This window comes from Rutilus rutilus, assembly GCF_951802725.1.
Source record: "Rutilus rutilus genome assembly, chromosome: 7".
NCBI classification, from domain to species: domain Eukaryota; kingdom Metazoa; phylum Chordata; class Actinopteri; order Cypriniformes; family Leuciscidae; genus Rutilus; species Rutilus rutilus.
This window is the reverse complement of record NC_140221.1, coordinates 35,925,328-35,947,445: the sequence shown is the minus strand read 5'-3', so window position 1 is coordinate 35,947,445 and position 22,118 is coordinate 35,925,328. Positions and strand designations below refer to the sequence as shown.

Sequence of the window (22,118 nt, the reverse complement as noted above, 5' to 3'; positions counted from 1 at the left end):
CTCCTCATTCATAGACCCACTTGCACACACGCTAGCACAGCAGAACAGCATGGCCTCTCGTATGTGTGTGCAGGTCTTGGCCCGTTCCAGCTTGGCTCTAGTGTGCCATCCAGGATCCACAAGATCCCATCTGAGATTTCTTCACACAGCTCCCAAACTGTGCAGTGAATCCCAACAAAACGGGTAAGGATTAAATGTACTTTGTTTGTTGTTTCACATAATGCTTTGTGTTCTGTACAGGGAATGCATTCTAATTATATTAGACCACATAATTAAGTGCTCACAAACATGTGCTTTATCCAAGAGTTTAATTCTATCTGTGCTCTGATGCCTCATTTCCTATTCATATTAAAATGTCCAGCTGGGGATGTCACATTTTTTTTAAAGAGAGATTGGAATAACATAAAATGTGCACGTCACTAGCCTAATTGCACACATCCGCAGGATTATTAGCATAAAATGATAGGTCACTGAAGAATGGTTTTATAAGAGTATGTTTTAACATGGAATGATCTAGGCAAATCTAGTGGGCCTAGATCCAAATAAAAATGAAACACTTTGGATTTCTGATAGAATCTTCTTTCGCCCCTTTGTAATCTTCAGCCACTCTCTTATATGTTCATGGTCATCACTGCTCTTGTTCTTTGTCCTTTCTAACACATTATACTTCATATTATCACACTCTGATGATACTCTACTTTTTTGATTCAGTCATTCTCTGCTGAATGATAAAAAGACTATCTCTAATAACTCTTAGTATCTTGTTGGTTTGTGTGTGTGTGTGTGTGTGTGTGTGTGTGTGTGTTCAAGTGAACTTGATGTGAGATAAAGGCATTTCTTTCTAATGTGGAAAAACATATGTTAAAGAACAGTTTTCGTCCATATACATTGAAAGTTTGTGGGGTCCAAAACAACATTGTATAGACAAAATAAAAAAGGAAAAAATGGAAACATATTTTGTGCTCCCAAGAAGAATGCAATTATTATTATTATTATTATTATTATTATTATTATTGGGTGAACTATGTCATGAACTATGTCGTGAACTATGAACTAAACCTGAAAAGAACAATAGTGTAATGAATTTAAAAGGAATTTTAAATCAGCTGATTATATTATTGGCTTTGGGAACATTTTGCCCATAGCATTTCTTTGAAGGATCATTCATCGCACTCATTATATGTTTGGCTTCTATACATAAAGGATCCTTCGATCGTTGAATTCTGAGCTTTTATGCACTCAAACATTAGAAGTGTTTTTTGCTCGCTTTCTTCGGCATTGTATAGTGAATGTCATAAACACTTTAGTATTTTGTTTTCATTAAGATCCTAAATAAGATGAAGGCCCACTCTTATCAACCCACCAGAGTACCACATGGATCAGAAGTGCTTTTCTTCTCCACCTACACCAGATTGCTTGGAATGGCCTCCATTCAAATGGAGTTTCTTATCACGTTAGTGCTCATGACACAAACTCATTCCCCAATCTGCCTCTACATCTGTAATCCAAGGAAAGATCTCTGCATGCCTTGACATATCAGACTGGATGACTACTAATCGCTTTCAGCTCAAGTTCAGTAAGACTTTTTAGAAAAACCTTTTTTCTAAAGTTCTAAATCGTTCTAAAATAATTTTTAAAGTGACACTCAGTAACATTGTGCTGATATCATCTTGGCCATATTGGACTATAGCAGTCACTCTGTCACCTAGTTGTGTGCATGCAGCATCACACAAAAATACAAGTACCACAATTATTCCATGAACCCGTCCACCAACAAAGTAATTAGTATTCGGATGATCATGTGATCTAAACGCTCTGATCCCCTTGGGCTTTTGTCGGGGTACATACCATATTAATTTGTGTATAAAAATGAGATATGAGGGGCAGAAGTACTCTCCGTTCAATAGGCTGTATTCATCGTATTCATAGTTTGCAGTCACGTGACTGGCACGGAGACCTGGTGGGCAAAATATCCATAGGACTGCATTACAGGGCTGTCAGTTTTCCAACTCAAAACAAGAAAACCATAAAATGTGAACTTTTGGGCACTTTTGATTCATATACAGCAGCTTCTGCAATATTTCAATCACTAAAACAGCGGGACATTCTAAAATGCCTAATGTGAAAAACACTTAAAGTGCCTTAATGTACTAAACCTGTTCCTATTATTGGTCCTGTTAACTATTAAATAACTATTCCTAATAACTATTACTGGTCCTATTATGCTTTTTAACTTTTTTAACTTTAGCTATTGTGTAATGTTGCTGTTAGAGCATAAAAAAGATCTTCAAGGTTGCAAAGCTCAAAGTCCACTCCAAAGGGAGATATTTTATTTATCAGAATCCACTTTTCGAGAACTACAACGTTTTGACCTCAACACGATTTTTCCGGATCTTATGAAGTCACAATGTTACTCATTTAAATAATCCGCACCCACGGAATAAGCTAAATTAAGGGGTCAGAGGCGTGGTTGGGTTGAGCTGCGCTATATGAGAAGAGGAAGACTGCTATGTTGAAGAGATGCTTTTTCCCCACCCCGTTTTCAAAACCCCTTTGTTTGGCCTTCTTAAGGAGGATAAACTTAGTGGTTAAAATGTATTTCCTAAACATTGTAACCCCAACATTTATCTGTGTGCTGCACATTTTATGGAGAACAGCTTGTTTTCTGTGGCTTTTGTTAGCTCTTTGTAAGAGAGTTCACCGCTCTTTAGGAAAATTAACCATGGTTTTATTACCGATTACTTTTTGTATTACCTTAGTTTCCCGACAAATATCACGATTAAATGGTGGATAACATCGTATCTATAATGTATAAGAAAATTGCAACAAACATACCACTCTGAAACGTCCTGTGAAATCCAAAGTCCGTGCAAGACCTTGTCAGGGTCTAAATCGGGTTTTCAATTTAAGAAGCATCCTGAAATAAAAACATTTCTTTCAAGACATGCATACCTATTATGCCGAGTACACACTACACGATTTTAGCCCGGATGAAATGTGTTACAACTGGAAATTACACTGGCGACGACTTACAGTCAGAGCATAAGATATACAGGGTAAGGGAAAGTTGGGGGCAGAAGTCATTGACCTGGAACAAAAAAATCGGCAAGCATGGTTTCTGTAAGCAACCATTCTCTCCATCATATTCCTCTTTTTTCCATTTTTTTTTTTTGTTGCAATCAACGCACCAACAACTTGGATCACGAGCATGTTGCGTGCATCATTTTAACAAGAAATCCAGGTCTCACACGAGAATGTTATTTCCTGTATCAATTCTTACGTGTGTTTGGTTGTGAAAGGGAGTTTGTAGACCAGACTGAGTTGTCTGTGATTCTTCCAATTGAAATGTTGTGTAAAATGTGACCCCTGTCGCCGATCCGTTGTGCAATGTGCGCACAACAGCAACTAAATGGGACCCCAGACAGTCATGTTGTGTGGGAAGAACAGCGATCCGCCAACTTTGGAAATTTTGAACCCGACAATACTCACACCACTACTTCCACATGTTATACCCTTTTTCCTCATACATGGCCCCGGTAACTTGCAAAAACCTCAACTAATTAGTCCAGCCAAGTGTGATCAGGAAAGTATGAACCAAAGCAAAAGTACAAAGCTGTCAAACTTTGCAGGGATGTAACAATGTGCCATTCACGAATGGATGGTAACGAAATGTGTTCAGAGTCTCCTGTGTATAGTGCATGAGTCATCGATGAAAAGTCTGGAACAGGAATAGTCACATTCAAATTTGACATGGCATGTGTCATATGCTTCTGTAATGGTCACCAGCTGGAGTGCCCTTGAGAGCCACCAGAGGGCACTTCAAACCAGACTATTATCACTCCCTCACAAACTACATTTCCCATAACTCACTGCCCGGACTCATCATCACTGATTGCATTCACCTGTCTCAGCCTATTTATACCATGTTCACTCATTCACTCACTGTGATGTTTTGTATGTTGTTGCACTGCATTTCTGAGCGTTTTCCCTGGTTTCATGTCTCTTGTTTTGTTGTGTGGATTTTTTGCCTGTTTCGTGGATTACTCTTTTGCCTCTGACCCCTGCCTGTTTTGTTTGTTTGTTTGTTTGGACGGCCTGCCTGTGTTTTGACCTATTGCCTGCATATTGGATTACGTGTCTGGATTGCCCCTTAATTAAAGCTGCATTTGGATCTCAACCTTCGTGTCTCGGAGCAGTTCGTAACAGCTTCATAGAACCACATAATGGAAATTAAATTGAGTGCTTTTCAAAAAACATAGTCCCAAAGCAAGTTAAATAAGAATTGTGTTTTGTAAATTACTGAAAGATTAGTTTGTCTTTTTAAAATAAACTCTACAGAGACTGAAATTTTGCCAGTCAGATTTTTGCAGAGTTGGACTAACATGGATAATGTGATTTGTAGCTCTGCATGGTCCAGCATGTATACACATAAATTGGCCTCGGCGTTGTGCGCCTGAGGTGACGTGTACTTGATGATTTAAACATTCAGTTACACACAGTGTCGTACAGACAAATGAAGAATGTGGCTCGATTACGTAAAAACCCATTGTAGCTCAATTATGACTGCTCATTTAAACACAATGACAAGGAAAAATGCTCTAGTCAGCATCATTTCATTTTCAACTCAGTTTTCTACTTGTAATAAGCCAAAAACACACAAAAAAGGCTACACTGTAGCCTTTTTCCAGGCCATTGCTATCCAAATGGACTGTTTAAAGACTGTAAAAGACCAGAAAGTCATGTTTACTTTGTTTTCTGACAAACATCTCTTTAAAGTTGTTTTTTTGTGTGTGCCAGTGCCGATAGCCTCTTCGATAGCACAACTGCGCATACAGCGACCCGAGTTAGATTCCCGGCTCAAGGTTCTTTGCAGATCCCATTCCCCTCTCTCCACCCTGTGCTGTCCTGTATGATCTCTACACTGTCCTATCCAATAAAGCCATACAACTCTAAGTAAAAAAAATTAAGTAGGGTTTTTGTTTTTCATCTGTAATCTCAAAATTTTAAAGGTGTCTGTCTGTTCTGTGTTTCTTTAAATATATAATTGTCTGTGATTTACAGCCATTTCATTAATGTCTGAGCCATTATAAGGTCTCTCCCTTGCACATGAATGACAAAGAGATTGCGAACACATCCTTGTGTAATCAAGAGTTGAATTAGTGCAGATCACTGCAGATTCACCCTATTTAAAATTCACACTAAAAAAAATATCCCTACTACACTATCTGACTTATCAACTCAACCCATTGCTTGCAATTTTATTTTTACTTCTTACTAAGAAGGCTCTACTAAGAGGATCAGTTCAATGAAATGAGTTTGTGTGTATCTGTGTGCTTGTTCTCAGTTCCTCTGACTCTAAAGTGCTGGTGCACTTTGTAAATCAGTCGGGGGTGAAGAGCAGCGTTTTTGTCACAGAGGGAGAGAGTCTTCTAGATGTTGTCATCAAGAAGAATCTTGACATCAGCGGCTTTGGTAATGACATTTTTGAGTGTTATTTTGGCTCCTTGTGATCGTTCTAAGTCCCATCTGTTTTAAGTGGTGTGTGTGTGTTATGGAACTTTTGATCCACGCTACTTGTTTTAAAGGGATAGTTCACCTAAAAATGAAAATTAGCTCATGATTTACTCACCCTCAAGTCATCCTAGGTGTATATGACATTCATTCTTCTTTAAGACGAATACTATCGGAGTTATATTAAAAAATGTCTTGGCTCTTCCAAGCTTTATAATGGCAGTGAATTGCTGTTTCTGTTTTGAAGTCCATAAAAGTGCATCAATCCATCATAAAAGTGCTCCACATGGCTCCGAGGGGGTCAATAAAGGCCTTCTGAAGCGAAGCGATGCGTTCGTGTAAGAAAAATATTCATATTTAACAAGTTACAATGTAAAATTCTAGCTTCCGGCCAAACGGCCATACACAGTCTACTTGCGCCTAATGCGCAACTTACACAACTCATGACGTCAGAAGTAGCGTAGTGCGTCATGACGTAGTGTAATTATCTGCAGTGGAATCCGTATGTTCGTTTGGCCAGAAGCTAGATATTTTACTTTATAAAGTTTGAAATATGGATATTTTTCTTACACAAACACATCACTTTGCTTCAGAAGGCCTTTATTAACCCCCCGAGCCATGTGGAGCACTTTTATGATGGATTGATGCACTTTTATGGAGAAACAGCAACTCACTGCCATTATAAAGCTTGGAAGAGCCAGGACATTTTTTTTATATAACTCCGATTGTATTCGTCTGAGAGAAGAATGTCATATACACCTAGGATGACTTGAGGGTGAGTAAATCATGGGCTAATTTAAATTTTTGGGTGAACTATCCCTGTAATTTTTATCTGTTCTAACCCATTTTGCTATACAGTATGGCTTATTTATGATCAAATAATTTTTACTTAAAGTCAGCATAAAGTTAGGATCATCTTTCATAAAGTCTTTTCTTCTCTATTGTAACATATAATCAAGTGAAACAGCTTCTCAAACGAGAAAAAATGTAGGGAGGGACTTGATTTCCATAAAGTTCCATTAACAATTGATTGGATCTAGAGGTTTGCATATTTTTTTTAGTCCCCCTCCAGGAAGATTATGTCTCACTCCTGCTACATAGAAGTTATATTTCTAGATGTTCTTGCCCACAGCTGTTTTATCCAATTCCCGGCTGCAAAATCCTGCAGCTAGAAATCTGTGGATTTCTCAGTCCCATTTCAGTGAGATTCTCTCCCGCTCTAGTGTCATAGTCAATTCTTTTTTAATTTTTTTAAATTTTTCACACACAATGCTTCAGACCTCACCTTGTTGCATTTGTCACAGCAGGCAAGAGCAAGGTGCTTTCCGCTGATGCATACAACCGAATAACATGGAGAATATCAAACCCTGCTCCTGTAAATCATTCATTTATGTTACACAATTTTGTTGCGCGGGGTGTAGGATATGTGATATGTCAATGTTTTTGATTACCAGGGCACATGAATAAAAAAATGATGATGTAGGCCTACATGGATAAGTAATTTATAATAAATACTGCAGTTTTACATAAACAATAAAAATGTACCTGATGCAAATGTGAAAATATGTAAAAAGCACTGTTTATAAATTATGTTTACAGAACTACAAATTAAGGCCCTATTTATTTATACTTTGACAGTTCTTAGCATTCTTAGCTAATAAATAAAATGATAAAACTGTGTGTGTGTGTTAGGAGCGTGCGAGGGCACTCTGGCCTGTTCCACCTGTCACCTGATATTTGAGGAGAGCGTGTATGACAAACTGGAGCCAATAGTAGATGAAGAGACTGACATGCTGGATTTGGCATACGGACTCACCAAGACGTAAGACACTTCGATCTAAAGAGTCAGAGTGTCTGATTGAGTCTGTAACCCTATAAGTGAGTTAGAATGATGGAAGAGGATTTGTCTATTTTAAGATGAGAAAAAGAGCACTGCAAGATATTAACAATGCACTACAATGTTTTCGAAAATGTAGAAAGAATATGGCTGATTCAAATAATCCAATTATATTATGCTGGGTATTGACCTGCTCAAGAACACTGAAACGTGTTGCTAGCTGGTTGTCTAATTCAAACCCATCCTATAGTTTAATCAACAATATTCACAACATAAACATAAAATGACAACTTTTTGCACAGACAGTGAAGAAAATGCTTGAACAAAGCGATGTGCTATTCTGAATGCATGCACTTTTGATGTAACAATGTTATGCAATATCCTAAATGTTCTCTCAAATACAAATGAATAACATACTTCTAAACAGTAACTGTCTAAATTATATTATTATTTACAGGGGTCTCAGGTTTCACAAGGACAGTTTTCACATGTTGCTTTTTTAATGTTGATGAGTCTTTATTTAAAATGAAAGTGTGTATGTGTATAATAATAATAATAATATAATAAATCATATTTTTTTTAGACAATTTGGGTACCATTTTGCATATTATCATTATCTAAAATGTATTATCAATATCTAAAATGTTACTTTTATCAACTAAAATTATTCATAATTTATTCATTAATCAGAGTGATAAGGTAAACTTTTACTTAAACAAAAACTATACTGTAAAAAAACCGTTCTTTGTCCGTTCACTATGCTAATAATTTTGTGTCGCTGTTCTGTCATTGGCTCAGATCTCGTTTGGGGTGTCAGGTGACTGTGGAGCGCTGGATGGATGGAATGACTGTTCACGTTCCGCATGAGATCAAAGATCAACGAGGAAAACAAGAGGCAGTGAGCAGCAAATGATACACAAGCACTCACACGTAAATTACCATGTTAACGTAACACTTAATATACAGTCAGATCTGTCTAAAACTGATTTCGTCTTGTTCTGTTTTAATGGCATGCAAACATTGTACTTTACACTTCCACAAAATAATAAAATGAGTGTGACCAACCAGTATGCCCCTGGAAATCACCCAAATTAATCTTAACACAAGAACGAATAGGATGAATATTTCTAGCCTTGAGTGATGTTGTGATTTTGAAGCTTACTGGAAATAACCTTTTAAAATGTATTACAATATTTGCATATGTTCATCATTAGATGTACTGTATATGTGTAACAGAGAACTTTCTCACTGAACAAAGAGTGTTTGTCATGCATATGAGCTGTGTCAGAGACAGAGCCCTGTGCCCGAACATTGCTGCCTTTTAATGGCTAGTATGGTGAAGATTCAGAGTGAAATTATTTCAGATATCTTACTGCAGCCAATGTTGTGGTTTTTTTTAAGGGGTTTTGAAGAAGGGCAAAGCCTATGACACAGGCACACACATGCATGTCGAGCAGAGCAGACATTCAATGGCTTGATCTCACCTGCATGTATGGAAGTAGTTTAAAACTACACATGGAAGTCAATACTGTTTCCTCATTTCTCTTTACTGCATAAAACATTAGATAAATTCTGCTTAAAGCTTCGGGCTAGTAAGCCAAAGATTCTACATCCAGGTGGTGACCTTAAGACCCCCCATACACAAAAGAATTGTATTTGAAATATATTTTCTGGATATGTTTTGGAATATATGCAAATATTTGAAATTGGCCCAATAAATATATTTCATACTTATATTTCATATATTTTTGTTATATTTCAGAATATATTTCAATGTATTTGGAATATATGCCACATATATTTTTGACACTTTTGGGGACCCGTACAGAAAAAAATACATTGAAATATATTCTGAAATATAACAAAAATATATGAAATATAAGTATGAAATATATTTATTGGGCCAATTTCAAATATGTGCATATATTCCAAAACATATCCAGAAAATATATTTCTTTTGTGTATGGGCATGCTTAACCATTGACTGCTCTAGGGGCACTACATGCCTCGGATTGTAAGAAAACAATGCTTTTTAATGCAGTGGATGCGAGGGGCATCAGTGTATTGAAATATTTCTCCTTACATACTTTTCCCCCACCACTACAAACTTCTACAGTTAATTTAGCTCAAACTGTTTGGCATACGTACTTGCGTTTTGTTAATAATTTCCATCTTAGGTGTACTATATATTTTGGTTTTGTATAACTTTATACCTTTTTTTTAAATGTATGGCCTGAGTGTCATTGTCTGAGTTCAAAGTTCAGAACAGAAGAATTGGCTCCCTTTCAATTCATGACTTAGAATTTGAATTGAATTAGCCACACCCAACAGGAAGCTGAATTGGAATGACAGGAAGTGGAATTTACTGAATTGCTATTTAAAGAAATTCAACACAGTACTACAGTTAATTCACCATGGGAAATATATATGTTTTTATTACATACAAACTTTACTTTACACTTAGTAAATTATACTTAAAATTAATTTAAAAATAATCCAACATCCTAAAATATTTGCTTCCTTAATTCAAAGTAAATTAAAATTCAGCATTTGAATTGAAAGTTGGCATTCTCTGTTCAATTCGTAATGCACAGTTGACAGAACACAAGAATTCAACAAACCATATGCATCCTCGCAAGCACCAGTATTCCTTTCAGGAAAAGCAAATGTTTTTTTTCTTATGAACCTGATCAAATTTCATGTCTAAAAGGAGAAATTATTATTTCATGTTCTTCCCAAACAACCACTGTACAGAGAATTGAGATTCTAAAGGTAAAAAAAACATTAGATTTAATTAACAGAAATACAGATAGCACACTCCCAAATGCATTACACCACATACTAACAATGACACACTTTTTTTTTCAGCGAAGGAATTGTGCACTCCAACTGTCATCAGCAGCTGTCAGTGTCCTCAGAACACTGAACGCTGGGTATCTGAATTATGTTGAGAGTGTACGACTTATTACATAATGATCCCTGATGCAGACAGCACTACATTAATGGAACTTTTCTCGTCTTTGTTTTTCAATCTATGCGTCTAATCTACCCGCTCACCCACCCAGAAAGATTGCAGCGATACAGAGCTAATGAACAAAAATGCACATTATAAATGAATAAATTGTTATGTGGAAAACACTTCCTGTGGTCCTGCTTATTTGATTTTTGTTCTTTTCCTTAGACATTTTGCATGACCATAAGTAGCTAAACTTACACATGTACTGCAAACACGGTTGAACATGAGAGTGTAACAGGATCGCTTAGGTCAAACGTGGTGTCGCAGAGCTCTGGAGACTCGTGCCTCCTCTCTTGGGGTATTTGACAAACTGACACCCCCTTAAATCGAGTGTCAACCACAGTCTGTCAAATACTCTAAGAGAAGAGTCTAGATCAGAGAGAGACCGGTAGATGAGTGGATAGACCTGGAGAGATGAGAAAAAACTATTTTAAAGCATGTTTAAAACAGGAAGATCTGTCCTTTGTGCCGCTCACTCCTCCCTCTTTTCCTCCACCCGTTCGTCAGATGTACTCAAACAAACGAAATAATCAATGATTCTTGATTTCTTAGAAAGCTTTTTCAGAATCAACACAAAAGAGAGTCCTTGAGTGGAGAACAGCATCCGGCTCAAAATATCAGGTATAATTATCAGTGAAATGATTACAAAAGGATAGAAAAAAGAACCAAATCCTATGAAAGACCTTAAGCAAAGTTACAATTTTGGATTATTTAATAGAGATGTTTCTTCCCCCACCATGCATCTCTCTGTTTCTCTCTACTTCTCTTCCATTTTTAATTCTACTTTCTTGTTTTATCTTTCTAGCCTGGATGAGAAGATGTTCAAACCTTTCTCGCTTCTGGAGTGGTTGGATCTGCATGGCTCCTCGCGTTGACCCGGTGCTGCTTCCACGGGGACGTGTGCTCTCTCCGTGGCACACATGTGTCATGCGCCGATGAGTGTTTGTGTGAAGCGGACAGCATGTGTGTGATCACTAATAAGCCACCAGCATGAGGAGGAAGTAAAAGGGGGAAGATAACACGAAGGGTTTAGAGCAGGAAATATCTGGAGGTTAAGAGACAAAACTGTGTGTGTTAAAGTAGTTGTGAAATGTTAAAAAAAAGTTCTGAGTTTGCAATACCAGCCACAAACTCTCCCGCCAAATTACTCCACAAACTGTAGTCCTGTGTGTGTTGCATTGTGTTGTATTATCAGTACCTTTTACATTTTACAGTTTATTTCCTAAAACACAACACAGTGCAATGCGTAATTCAAAAATGGGTGAAACATCTGTGAAAAAACAATACAGAAAATTCATATTAACCTATTAACACTGTATATTGTCCTGTATGTATTTTTAAAGACTTGTCATACATTGTGCACAATCTTCAGATGTGTCTAATAGAATGGAAATAGGACTCAATTTGGACTCCAAGGCAAGCTGCCAAGCACATGCTCATTCGTTGGGTGAGGAAAGTCAAGTCACCTTCATTTATCTAGCGCTTTTAACAACATAGATTGTTTAGCAGCTTTACAGTGATAATAGGAAATTAAAGTAACAGAGATTGTTTTGGCTTTACAGCAGCTCTGGAATAAAGTTATTGTCCAGCTAAAGTTAGTTTTGATTGATTCACTTCCGTCGCAACGATCATTAGATATTAACTTAGGGGCTGCTAACATGACACCGTTCTAACAGAAAACCCTTAAGTTCTCTCTGTGCAAACTTTAAAAACGTGAACCTGTGAGAACGCTGATGGTGTGCACATGCGTATTATGAGTTCAGTCTATAGGTATGCGCGTTTGAATATGTGTGCGCAGACGTGTAGTGCGCAGGCGTGTAGTCCTTCCCTACAAACCAACCCTCAACAAACTACTTGTCTGGCCTTAAAATTTATAATACAGAATTTGTATCGCTTCCGTGTAGCTACGTGAACCGGAATTATCCCGACAACGTTTTATCTGTACAGCGGTAAAGGGAGGGGAGGGAGGCCTTCACAGGGGAGAGACAAGTTGACACTTCAGGCCTGCGTTGTCGTCGTGTCCAGGCACAGGTCCTTCATCAGATTTGGATACGGCCTGGATCCGATGGACTGCGGTAAACCTCGTGATTAACAGAGAGACTAATATTAGCATAGACGCCATTCTTCTTATGATGTAACAAGTACGTCAGGATTTATGGGAAGTGTTCCCGGTTCCGGCTGACCTAATTTATGCAGCCTAACATTGAATTATAGAAGTCTATAATGTGTATGCAAGGTCAAAGAGATGTGTTTTTAGTCTAGATTTAAACTGACAGAGTGTGTCTGCTTCCCGGACAATGTTAGGAAGACTGTTCCAAAGTTTTGGTGCTAAATAGGAAAAGGCTCTACCACCAGCAGTCGATTTTGATATTCTAGGTATACATTCATTTAATTTAGGCCGTTAATTTTGTGAATTGGTAAGTTTTGTCAGGGTGTGAAGAAATATAGAGCTGAGTATCATCAGCATAACAGTGAAAACTAATGCCATGCTTCCTAATGATATCTCCTAAGGGGTAGCATGTACAGAGTGAACAGCAACGGTCCTAGAACTATAGAACTAGGACTTTTGATCGATATGACATTTCTTCATTTACTGCTACAAACTGATAACAGTCAGATAAGTATGATTTATACCATGCTAATGCATTTCCACTAATGCCAACATCATTTTCAAGTCTATTTACAAGAATTTTGTGGTCAATAGTATCAAATGCAGCACTAAGATCAAGTAACACTAATATCGAGATACAACCACGATCAGATGATAAGAGCAAATCATTTGTGACTCTAATGAGAGCTGTCTCAGTACTATGGTTGAAAATGACTGAAAATCCTCGCAGATTTCATTTCTTTCTAAAAAGGAACATAGTTGTGAGGATACCGCCTTTTCTAGTATCTTTGACAGAAAAGGTAGATTCGAGATCGGCCTGTAATTGACGAATTCTGTAGGATCAAGTTGCGTTTTTTTAACAAGCGGTTTAATCATAGCCAGCTTAAAAGTTTTTGGTACGTACCCTAATGACAAAAATGAATTAATGATAAGAGGATCTATGACCTCTGGAAGCATCTTTTTCAATAGCTTAGTCGGTATAGGGTCTAACATACATGTTGTTGATTTAGATGATTTAACGAGTTTAGAAAATTCTTCCTCTCCAATAGCAATGAATGAATACATTTTCCCTCAAGGAGACTGCAATGCACAGCCTGATGCGATACTGTAGTAGACGGTTGCATAGTTATAATTTTGTCCCTGATATTATCAGTCTTGTTAGTAAAGAAGTTCATAAAGTCATCACTGCTGTGCTGCTTGGAAACGTCTGGGGTTGAAGATATATTTTTCATTAATTTAGCCACTGTTTCAAATAAATACCTAGGGTTTTGTTTATTTTCTTCTAATAGGGTTGAAAAATAAGCAGATCTAGCAGCTTTTAAGGCCTCTCTGTACGTAATCTTGCTCTCTTTCCATGAAATGCAAAAAAAACTCTAGTTTTGTTTTCTTCCAGTTGCGCTCCATTTTTCTGCAGGCTGCTGGTAACTAAGGCATGTTATAGCTCATTCCAGGAATTCTGGTCAGATGAATAGTGGTAACTAATGCATGTTGCTCACTCCAGGAATGGGCCAAATGAATAAACGCAGATGCCATTAAAATCTTAAAGCACCTGCAGAACACAATGATGCGATATTAATGTCTAATGCTCATGTGGAGTGTAGACAGCCTGGTCTGACAGGTTCTAATGGCATTAACACTGCACTCTTTGAAAATGGTTGAATGCTTTGATGACTTTAAAGCCCTTAATAGCACAAGCACATAACCTAAAAATGCTTTCCCCCGTGCTGATTCATGGAAATGTTCTCCTCACTAATAATAAAAAAATAAAATAAAAAAAAACCCCTCAAATTCATTCCAACAGATTTGTTCTAATCAATATGTGGACTGCAGTGGGCAAAAAAAGGAAAAGCTACATTTGAGTTATGGTGTAGCAAAGTCTTCAGGCCCTCCTGCTGGTTGGAAGTGATGGATTATGGTTAAATTGTGAATTTCATAAAACTGTGAACCGTTTTGAGAAGTGAGGAACTCATTCATTGCTTGTTTGATTAAAAAGCTTTGGCTGCCTGCCACCCTTCAGCAGCCTTATAAACCATTTGAGCATACGGGGGAAAAGTTAAAGTTTGAAGTTCATTTCCGTAGTGCTGCAACTGAGTGGTTTTTAGAGTCCACTTGCAACGGTCGAGCTCTTCACGGACTGCTTTTGTGGTTGATTGGTGTTTTTGTGCTCAGCTGTCATGTGGTAATGTGTGAATTTCTGGTGGGGGATGTTGGATCCTCTGGTCTACTGAGTTTTCACACTCTTTCTCCTCGTGTCTCCACACTGCTGACGATCACTAATGTGTGACGGAGCTCAGCTCCAACCCTAGACCTTCTCATCAGGCAGACGACCTAGTCAGGCATGAAGATCAAGTGATACCGAAAGATCTTGAAATTTTATAAGCCATAAAATCCAGGAATCAGTATTTGAATTATGTAATTTAAGCAATTTAAATTTAAGAAGATTTGCTAAATTAATTCAGAAACAATTTAAATGGAATCTGGCCTGTGTTTCCCAAAAGCATCAATAATCATTTGGCACCAGTGGTCTCCGTGATCTATTTAGGCTTACGATGCTTATGGGAAAAGCAGCCCTGATCAATTCACACAATTAAATGAATCAATAGCCTATTACAATTTTTTTTTTTTTTTACCAGAAATAATAGAAATGTCCTAAAAATACTGCTTTTTTTATTGTGCAAAGACATCCACGTTTTTAATATTGATGATCTGATTTCTGGACGGCTGTTTATATGCAAGGAGAGAAAGTAGATAATTTTATGGCTGATGATGAAAATGTTGCCTTATTAAGAATGATTGAATCATTAGAGAGATTGAGGAAGATTAGGAAGATTCAGAATAATGCAAAAAGGTCAGTTAGCCTGCTGACAGTGTGCTAATTCAATATAATCAAGCTTGAGTGTTTGGCTAACCCAGATGCTTTGTACCAGTCGTGCCTTACAGTTGCTTGTGCTCAAGGTTAATGAGCATTACTGTAATGTGCTTTAATGAAAATATAATTGATCAATGCATATGCATGGCAGAGAACAGACACAGGAAAAGAAAGGAAACAGCTGATCATTTTATGAACTGAGAGCCGGTACACTCATCCTCAGAGTGCTTACCATTAAGCATTTGTTTTTAAGTAAGTTATATTTGGAGTTTACAATGGAATAAATTCTGTTTTAAAAGAGAAGCCACAGAATTTTGCAACAAGTAGTGTTCACTTTAAGGCTCATTTATTTCTATGATATCCGTAAACAATAATTGAAAGCAATTCAGTTATTCATAATATAACATGTGTGTTCTGTGTTTCTGGTTCAGTCCCTGTGACCTAGTTTTCCCCAGTCAGTGTAATTAGTCATTTCATTCACCTGTGTCCAGTTAATTACCTGATTAAGTTCCTTTGTGTGTCCTTGCATTTATACCCTGTGTTCTCCCTCATTCTTTGTCCGTTCTCATCTATGTTATAGCATGTGTTATGTTTCCTGAATTTTTGTTAATAAAATATCCTGTTTCCCTGTTCCTCCTCGTCTTCGTGTGCTTGCTACTACGTTACGTGACACCTAATCAGATTTTATAATAAATATATCTAAATCTGTTTTATATCTTATATTTTGGTTTGGTAGAATCCCAACATGGATAACACAGCGTGCTTATGTTTAAAATGTTTTACTTTAGGAATGTTGAGCAAATATTTTTTTTACAGTAGTAGATCTACCAATAGTTGCTGAAGCCACTGTCTCGTATTGATGAGGTGGTCCTATAAGGTCCTGTGTTGTTCAGCCAACTCATTTGTCACAAAAGCGGATCCACCAATTATTTTGTTCCTGTTTACATGAATGTATGTGACAGCTCTGGCTACTGTGGATGTGAAAATCTTGCAATGTACCGGTAGTTGCTCTGTGTCATTTGCAATTGATGAGACTTCAAAGTATGGTAATTATGAAAATGCTGTCCTGGAAAGAAGTGTGTTATTGAGGGTATGGATGTAATTCAGAAGTGTGTGCCAGAAGGATGAAGACAATCATGTAAATGCACAGTACATTCATATTGTGAACTTATGATGCACATAAATTATGGACTAACTCATTTTACTAATTTAGACTCAATTGTTTTGTCCAATTGTCCAGATAAGAACATTGTCAGAACACGTGGAAACATTTTATCTTTAGGGATAGCAGCTTGTCACTGAGCCAGTGTCACAAATACACCTTTGTACTTTATCTACAACCTAAAGGCTTTATAGTAGTATCAAATTATACTACTTCAAATTAGTAGCATATAATTATTGCATATTAGTACTTTTAACTTAAGCATGCTAATTAGCACATTAAGCAGGCATACTAGTGCTTTAATGTACTAATATGCACGCTTTAGGTGTAGATAAGACACAAAAGCATGCTTTTGAAAGTACTACCTCAGTGATGAGTTGACAGTACACTTTTTGGACATTTTGTGAAGTCAGTGTTTAGTATTTTTAAATGTTTTCCAGATGACTCACCGCACAGCATACAGCATCGGTGGTCCGACAGCTTGAGATTCTGCCTCACGCAGCTGAGACAAAAGCTTGCATACCTCCATTTCCAGATTGATGCTGCCTCTCAGAAAATGTGGGCTTGTTGGAGAACACTCCAAATGAGGTTTTATTGTGAACAAACCGGTTTTGGTTTACATTAGCACAATTACAATTATTTTTGTTACCATATAAAGATAATGACATGCAAACACGCTGAGACTTTCCTCATTTTGTGGCTGTAAAGTACAAGACTGTAAAGACTCAGATTATGATGTGCTGGAGTGATAGTGTTAAACAACATGGATTATACAGCGTGCTTATTTTTTAAAATAGTTTACTTTAGGAATGTTGAGCACATTTTTTTTTTAACAGTAGTAGATCTACCAATCTAGTTGCTGAAGCCACTGTCTCGAATTGATGTGGTGGTCCTATAAGGTCCTGTGTTGTTCAGCCAACTCATTTGTCACAAAAGCAGATCCACCAATTATTTTGTTCCTGTTTACATGAATGTGTGTGACAGCTCTGGCTACTGTGGACGTGAAAATCTTGCAATGTAGTTGCTCAGGGTCATTTGCAATTGATGAGACTACAAAGGATGGTAATTATGATAATGCAGTACTGGGAAGAAGCATGTTATTGAGGGTATGCATGTAATTCAGAAGTGTGTACCAGAAGGATGAAGGCAATCATGTAAATGCGCAGTACATTCATATTGTGAACTTAAGAGCACAAAAACCAACCGCTAAGAAAAGCAGCAGAAGGAGAAACAACCATGCAAATGTGTGCAGCGTGACTCATCTATTTTATGTCTATGGAGATGGATCAAAATATGTATGGATTGGAACATTACATGAAAGTCTTTTTTTTCTGTTCCTCATTAAGCCTGTGTTCAGTGATCTCTGACTCACAATCATGGCCGCTCAGCAGCCTCCACCCTCCACACTGTGGCTGACAGCAGCAACATTTCAGGCCTGATTCTCACAGAGTGTGTTTGAGAAAGAACGAGAGAGAGAAACTTCAGTTACACCTTCACAACTCTAAAGAAAAAGATGCTTCCTTCGAAGAGACACCTCTTTTTTTGTTTTTTCTGCTTGTCATGCAGTTTGCTGCAGTAGCCAAAATAGCAGAACAAGGCATTCAAAAAGAGAGAAAGGAGTTATTTTAAGATACATTTTTATTCAGATGCTCGGTATCAAGGTATTTGAGTTGCGCTGTGCTCTGCTGGTTTTGGTCCTAGTTTGGATTAAATCTTCACAGCAGCTTTTCAATGTGACTAGATGCAGATATAGATCAGCAAAGTGTTCTAACCACACCAGTCATGATGACTCACATGCACTCATATCACACTCTCACACGCACACAGACTTATAGATGTTCTCATCTGCTTCTATCAAAGCATCAAATATAAAAATGAACATCTTTTCTGAATTTATTCATGATGTCTCTTTTACTAGCTTATGTGAATATCTGTTTTAAGTATTGTGTGTGTCTAGGATGGTCATGTTTGTACATGAATGTGTACAACTTATGTCCGTAAGTGACTATGTGTTTGTGTAGTTGGGCAATGGGCATGTTTGTAGATGATATTTAAACACTTTTCACTAAAGTTCTGATTGCTTGTTAATCCTTGATTATGAAGTCCTGTGGAGGAATTTGTAGGGTTCTCTTCTTCATTGTAAGGTTGTGTGTGAATATGTTTGTGTATGAGTGTGTACATGTGGCTGTGTGTGGGGTGGGTGAGTTTTCAATATCTCTGTAAATAATCAGATGTGTGTGCAATCACCATTTCGACACTCAACCGGCTAAAGTTGTGGCCCATCTCTTAAAGGGGAAGTTCTGATATTCAGTTTGTCTTAAAGGAGAAGTTGACTTTGTTTCTTCAGCATGCGCCTTAAGCAAGTGTTTTCATCAGCCTCTTCTGCATGACTTTATTAGTACAAAGTTGTGCTTTATAATACTGCAAGGAAGGTAAAAAGAGGAATGAAATTGAATCTAAATTTGAACTTTTTGTAAGTTGAGTGCTTTTGACTCTGTATGGGATCAGGTGAAAGAGTTTTTAACTTTAGCTCTGGTAATTCTTCCAGCTGTGTACCAAGCCCTTGCACACTTACAAAGACTTTACGTTTTACAAAGATGCCAACACACACACCCACACACGTGCGCGCACAAACACACACAACACTCATGCACTGAAAACAAATCCTGATTATTTCAAATTATTTATATATATATATATATATATATATTTTTTTTTTTTGATGTGTGATAGTTATCAGTGCATTGCACTTGTAAAAACGCACTTAATGACCTTTTTAAACCAAAAATTGTAAAAAGAAAAGGTCGAGCCTTATTTGTTGGCAGATGTTGTGTCGAATGCAATGACATGTACACATTTTAAAGTGTCATTTAAGTGCTGTTTTCAAGTACTACTTTGAGCCACTCAAATGCAGTGACAAATTATAAATGATGTCTTTATAAATGATGTCTTCAAAATTACACAAGGCAAATCAGTTAGATCCAAGAACTTAAGTAAAAACAAAAACAGTTAAATAAATATAGACATTGAGTATATTTTGGCTCCGACCGTCCATGTACATATGCAGATACAGAGCTGTATCTTGTGAGGGAAGAAGTGAGAAGATGGAGGCAACCTGATAATAGCCTCTTGTGTGACTCAGAACTTGGTCAGGCAGCTCTGTTGCATCAGTGGGCTGAGTTTCATCTGCAGGCCTTATGACACATGAAAACTAAATACAGTTTCAAAATGATTTTTTATTCTTTTCTCTAACTTTAAAACTAAGTAATTAATGATCTAAAATTAATTGCTGCTTGACAGAATCCAGTTAAAAAAACCTGTCGAATTTAGCTGCTGTTTGGTGGGATTAGTTCAGGCCATGAACCATGAAACTGCATTTGAGATGTGGCCATTAGTTATACAATGAATGTTCAGCGTGAAGCTGGACTGTTAACATTGTCATCATAAACTGTTTCAAAGCAACATATTAAAATACAGAATTGCTGTTGATTGCAAAGCTGCACTTAAATTGAATATCTTCTGTAGTGACAGTAACATCCAGTAGGGGGCCTTGGAACTTCAGTGAATGTGGAACAGAACACTGAACCATTATGTCCATATTTAGAGAGTGAGACTGAAAGAATGTGTGTGTGTGTGAGAGAGAGAGAGAGAGAGAGAGAGAGAGAGAGAGAGACAGGGGAAGAAATGAGAAATCCTTGCTAAGGAGGGAGGGAGAAAGGAAGGGGACAGTAATGAAAATTAAAGAGAAAAGAAAAAGTTGTGGGGGGACATGAAATGGGTTGGGTGGGTAAAGTTCCTCACACCAAGTTCCAGACAACTTCTCATCTGGATGATAAAGTCAAACCCCTTTACAATTTATTTTATGATTTTATGAGGGAAAAATAAAGAAATATATAATCTCGAAGACAATTCAAGCTCATTTCCTTTGTGGGAATTGATGCATGTTTTCTTTCTTTTTTTCCCCTTTTTTTTGTGAATGAGGAGATTTAGAGCAGCCTTGCCGAGGACGATTGAGGGAGATGGATGAAAATGAGTCCACATCAGAAGGTCTCAAACTGCGCTAACCTTCAATCTACCAGAAGTGAACCGGGGACCAGGCCTGTGGAGGAAAAGGTGAATTTACATAGAGGTAGCAATGGTTTGTTTGTGAAAGTTCAGCAGATGATTTACTTGAGGTGTCCTTGAATGGACCTCAAACTGAGGGTAGGTGAGCTATACATGAGACATTTACTTAAACCTGTTATGCATTTAGTGGTAGTGCATGCGTTTAGCTCATATTCAATCTTCTGATATTCACATCACTGGTCAGTCGTAATCTGAAATTCTGTACCTAAATTAAATCTGGTTCCTGGGGGTAATTGCTGCTATTTCAGTGCAAATATACAGCATTCATAGCCATCCAATCTTTTTGCTAAAAGCTAAAAGCTTCCAAGGTTTTTACTTTGAATGTTTTTTTGTTTTATTCAGACCCATGTGTCCTGACATGACATGTACATGTTTTTCAGATATTATCTATTTGTTGTGTTTTGCAACTAAATAAGAGCATCTGCTCGTCTACAGTATGTCTCCTAAACATTCCCTGTCACAATTAAAATGCAGTGCTTTCCAGATCTTTAACAGATGTCTTGCTGGCATGTGTGCTTGCTGGCATATGGACACACATGAAAGCTTGAGAAATCTTTTTTATTTAATTTTATGGAACATTACGTGAGCTAATCTGACCTTTGTAATTTAATCTAATTTGATTCTTAGGGGAAATCTTTATTGATCCTTATGGATTTGTTCAAAATAATGAATTTCCATTAGTAATTTTGGATAGGGATGTTTTAATGCGTCAACCAGAATAATAGACTAATATTGTGCATTCTTATTTTTTTTTTCTTGCAATAAATAAATAAAATAAAACCTCCAATGACAAACCGTGCTACCTCTCCTTATGAAAATATGGAAAGGTCAGTGAAGCATTCACACCAGATGTCAAATAAAGAAGAGAGATTATTTTAAAGGTGTGAATTTTCTTCTCTCAATGAACAGATAATTGCTATAGTTACCAAATTATTTTATAGCATATTTCTTTTAGTTTTCTCTTCATTTATTAGTACTTTTGTTGCTGCTGCCGATGATGATTTTGACCTTTTTTTTTGTTTTTGCGATGTGTATATGTAACTGGTGTGCAATTTTGTTTGCTTTTATTTGTAGATGATGAAGTCCACAATTCCAAGAAGAAAAACCGCTGTTATTAAAGCTTTCAGCAAAACCAGACAAAGGTATGCATAGACAAGCAAATACACACATACAAACATACTCTTTTTTTGAGGAGTCTTTGGGCATTTTAAATTGATGTGGAATGTAAATGTAATATTCTTTTAATTTCTCATGTCTCATTTTCACTTCCCCCTCACACACATACAAACATGCTCTCATTATTCTTTTCCTGTGCCACTGGCTTCTCCTCCTTTACCCTTTAACTGACTCCAAACAGAAATCTAAAATACCTCTTTTTCCCCTCTGTTCCTGACTGATTGATCTATGTGTGCCTACTTACCTACTTAACCATATTTTGGGGACACATCTGTACCCAGAAGTCAGCTACAAAAAACAGATGTTGTTATT

The 22,118-nt window shown here is 37.1% G+C and overlaps 2 protein-coding genes and 1 long non-coding RNA gene across 3 annotated transcripts in view; 2 read left to right on the top strand and 1 right to left on the bottom strand.

Annotated features, from left to right (window-relative positions):
• Positions 1-8,418, top strand: fdx1b (ferredoxin 1b). Its single transcript, XM_084413009.1, has 4 exons — positions 1-183; positions 5,345-5,472; positions 7,204-7,333; positions 8,147-8,418. The coding sequence occupies exons 1-4, from the start codon at positions 50-52 to the stop codon at positions 8,259-8,261; spliced, it is 507 nt and encodes a 168-aa protein (XP_084269135.1). The 5' UTR covers positions 1-49; the 3' UTR covers positions 8,262-8,418.
• A 1,338-nt stretch (positions 8,419-9,756) lies between these two features.
• LOC311293043 lies at positions 9,757-16,683 on the bottom strand. The gene is made up of 2 exons (XR_014627874.1): positions 11,193-16,683; positions 9,757-10,770 (listed from the first exon to the last, which is right to left on the bottom strand). It is a non-coding gene; the product is annotated as an uncharacterized lncRNA (long non-coding RNA).
• A 3,588-nt stretch (positions 16,684-20,271) lies between these two features.
• The window catches only part of arhgap20b (Rho GTPase activating protein 20b), a 49,067-nt gene continuing 47,220 nt past the window's right edge, over positions 20,272-22,118 (top strand). Inside the window, exons 1-2 of the mRNA XM_084415033.1 lie at positions 20,272-20,618; positions 21,705-21,772. Coding sequence (XP_084271159.1) covers positions 20,529-20,618; positions 21,705-21,772 — 158 coding nt within the window. The 5' untranslated portion in view covers positions 20,272-20,528. The remainder of the gene's footprint in view (positions 20,619-21,704; positions 21,773-22,118) is intronic.

What these genes read in the sequence shown, in the direction of transcription:
- fdx1b (XM_084413009.1), top strand. Translation starts at nt 50, where the DNA reads ATGGCCTCTCGTATGTGTGTGCAGGTCTTGGCCCGTTCCAGCTTGGCT. An exon ending in AGTGAATCCCAACAAAACGG is followed by an intron (nt 184 to 5,344) that starts GTAAGGATTAAA and finishes GCTTGTTCTCAG; the next exon opens with TTCCTCTGACTCTAAAGTGC. An exon ending in GCATACGGACTCACCAAGAC is followed by an intron (nt 7,334 to 8,146) that starts GTAAGACACTTC and finishes TCATTGGCTCAG; the next exon opens with ATCTCGTTTGGGGTGTCAGG.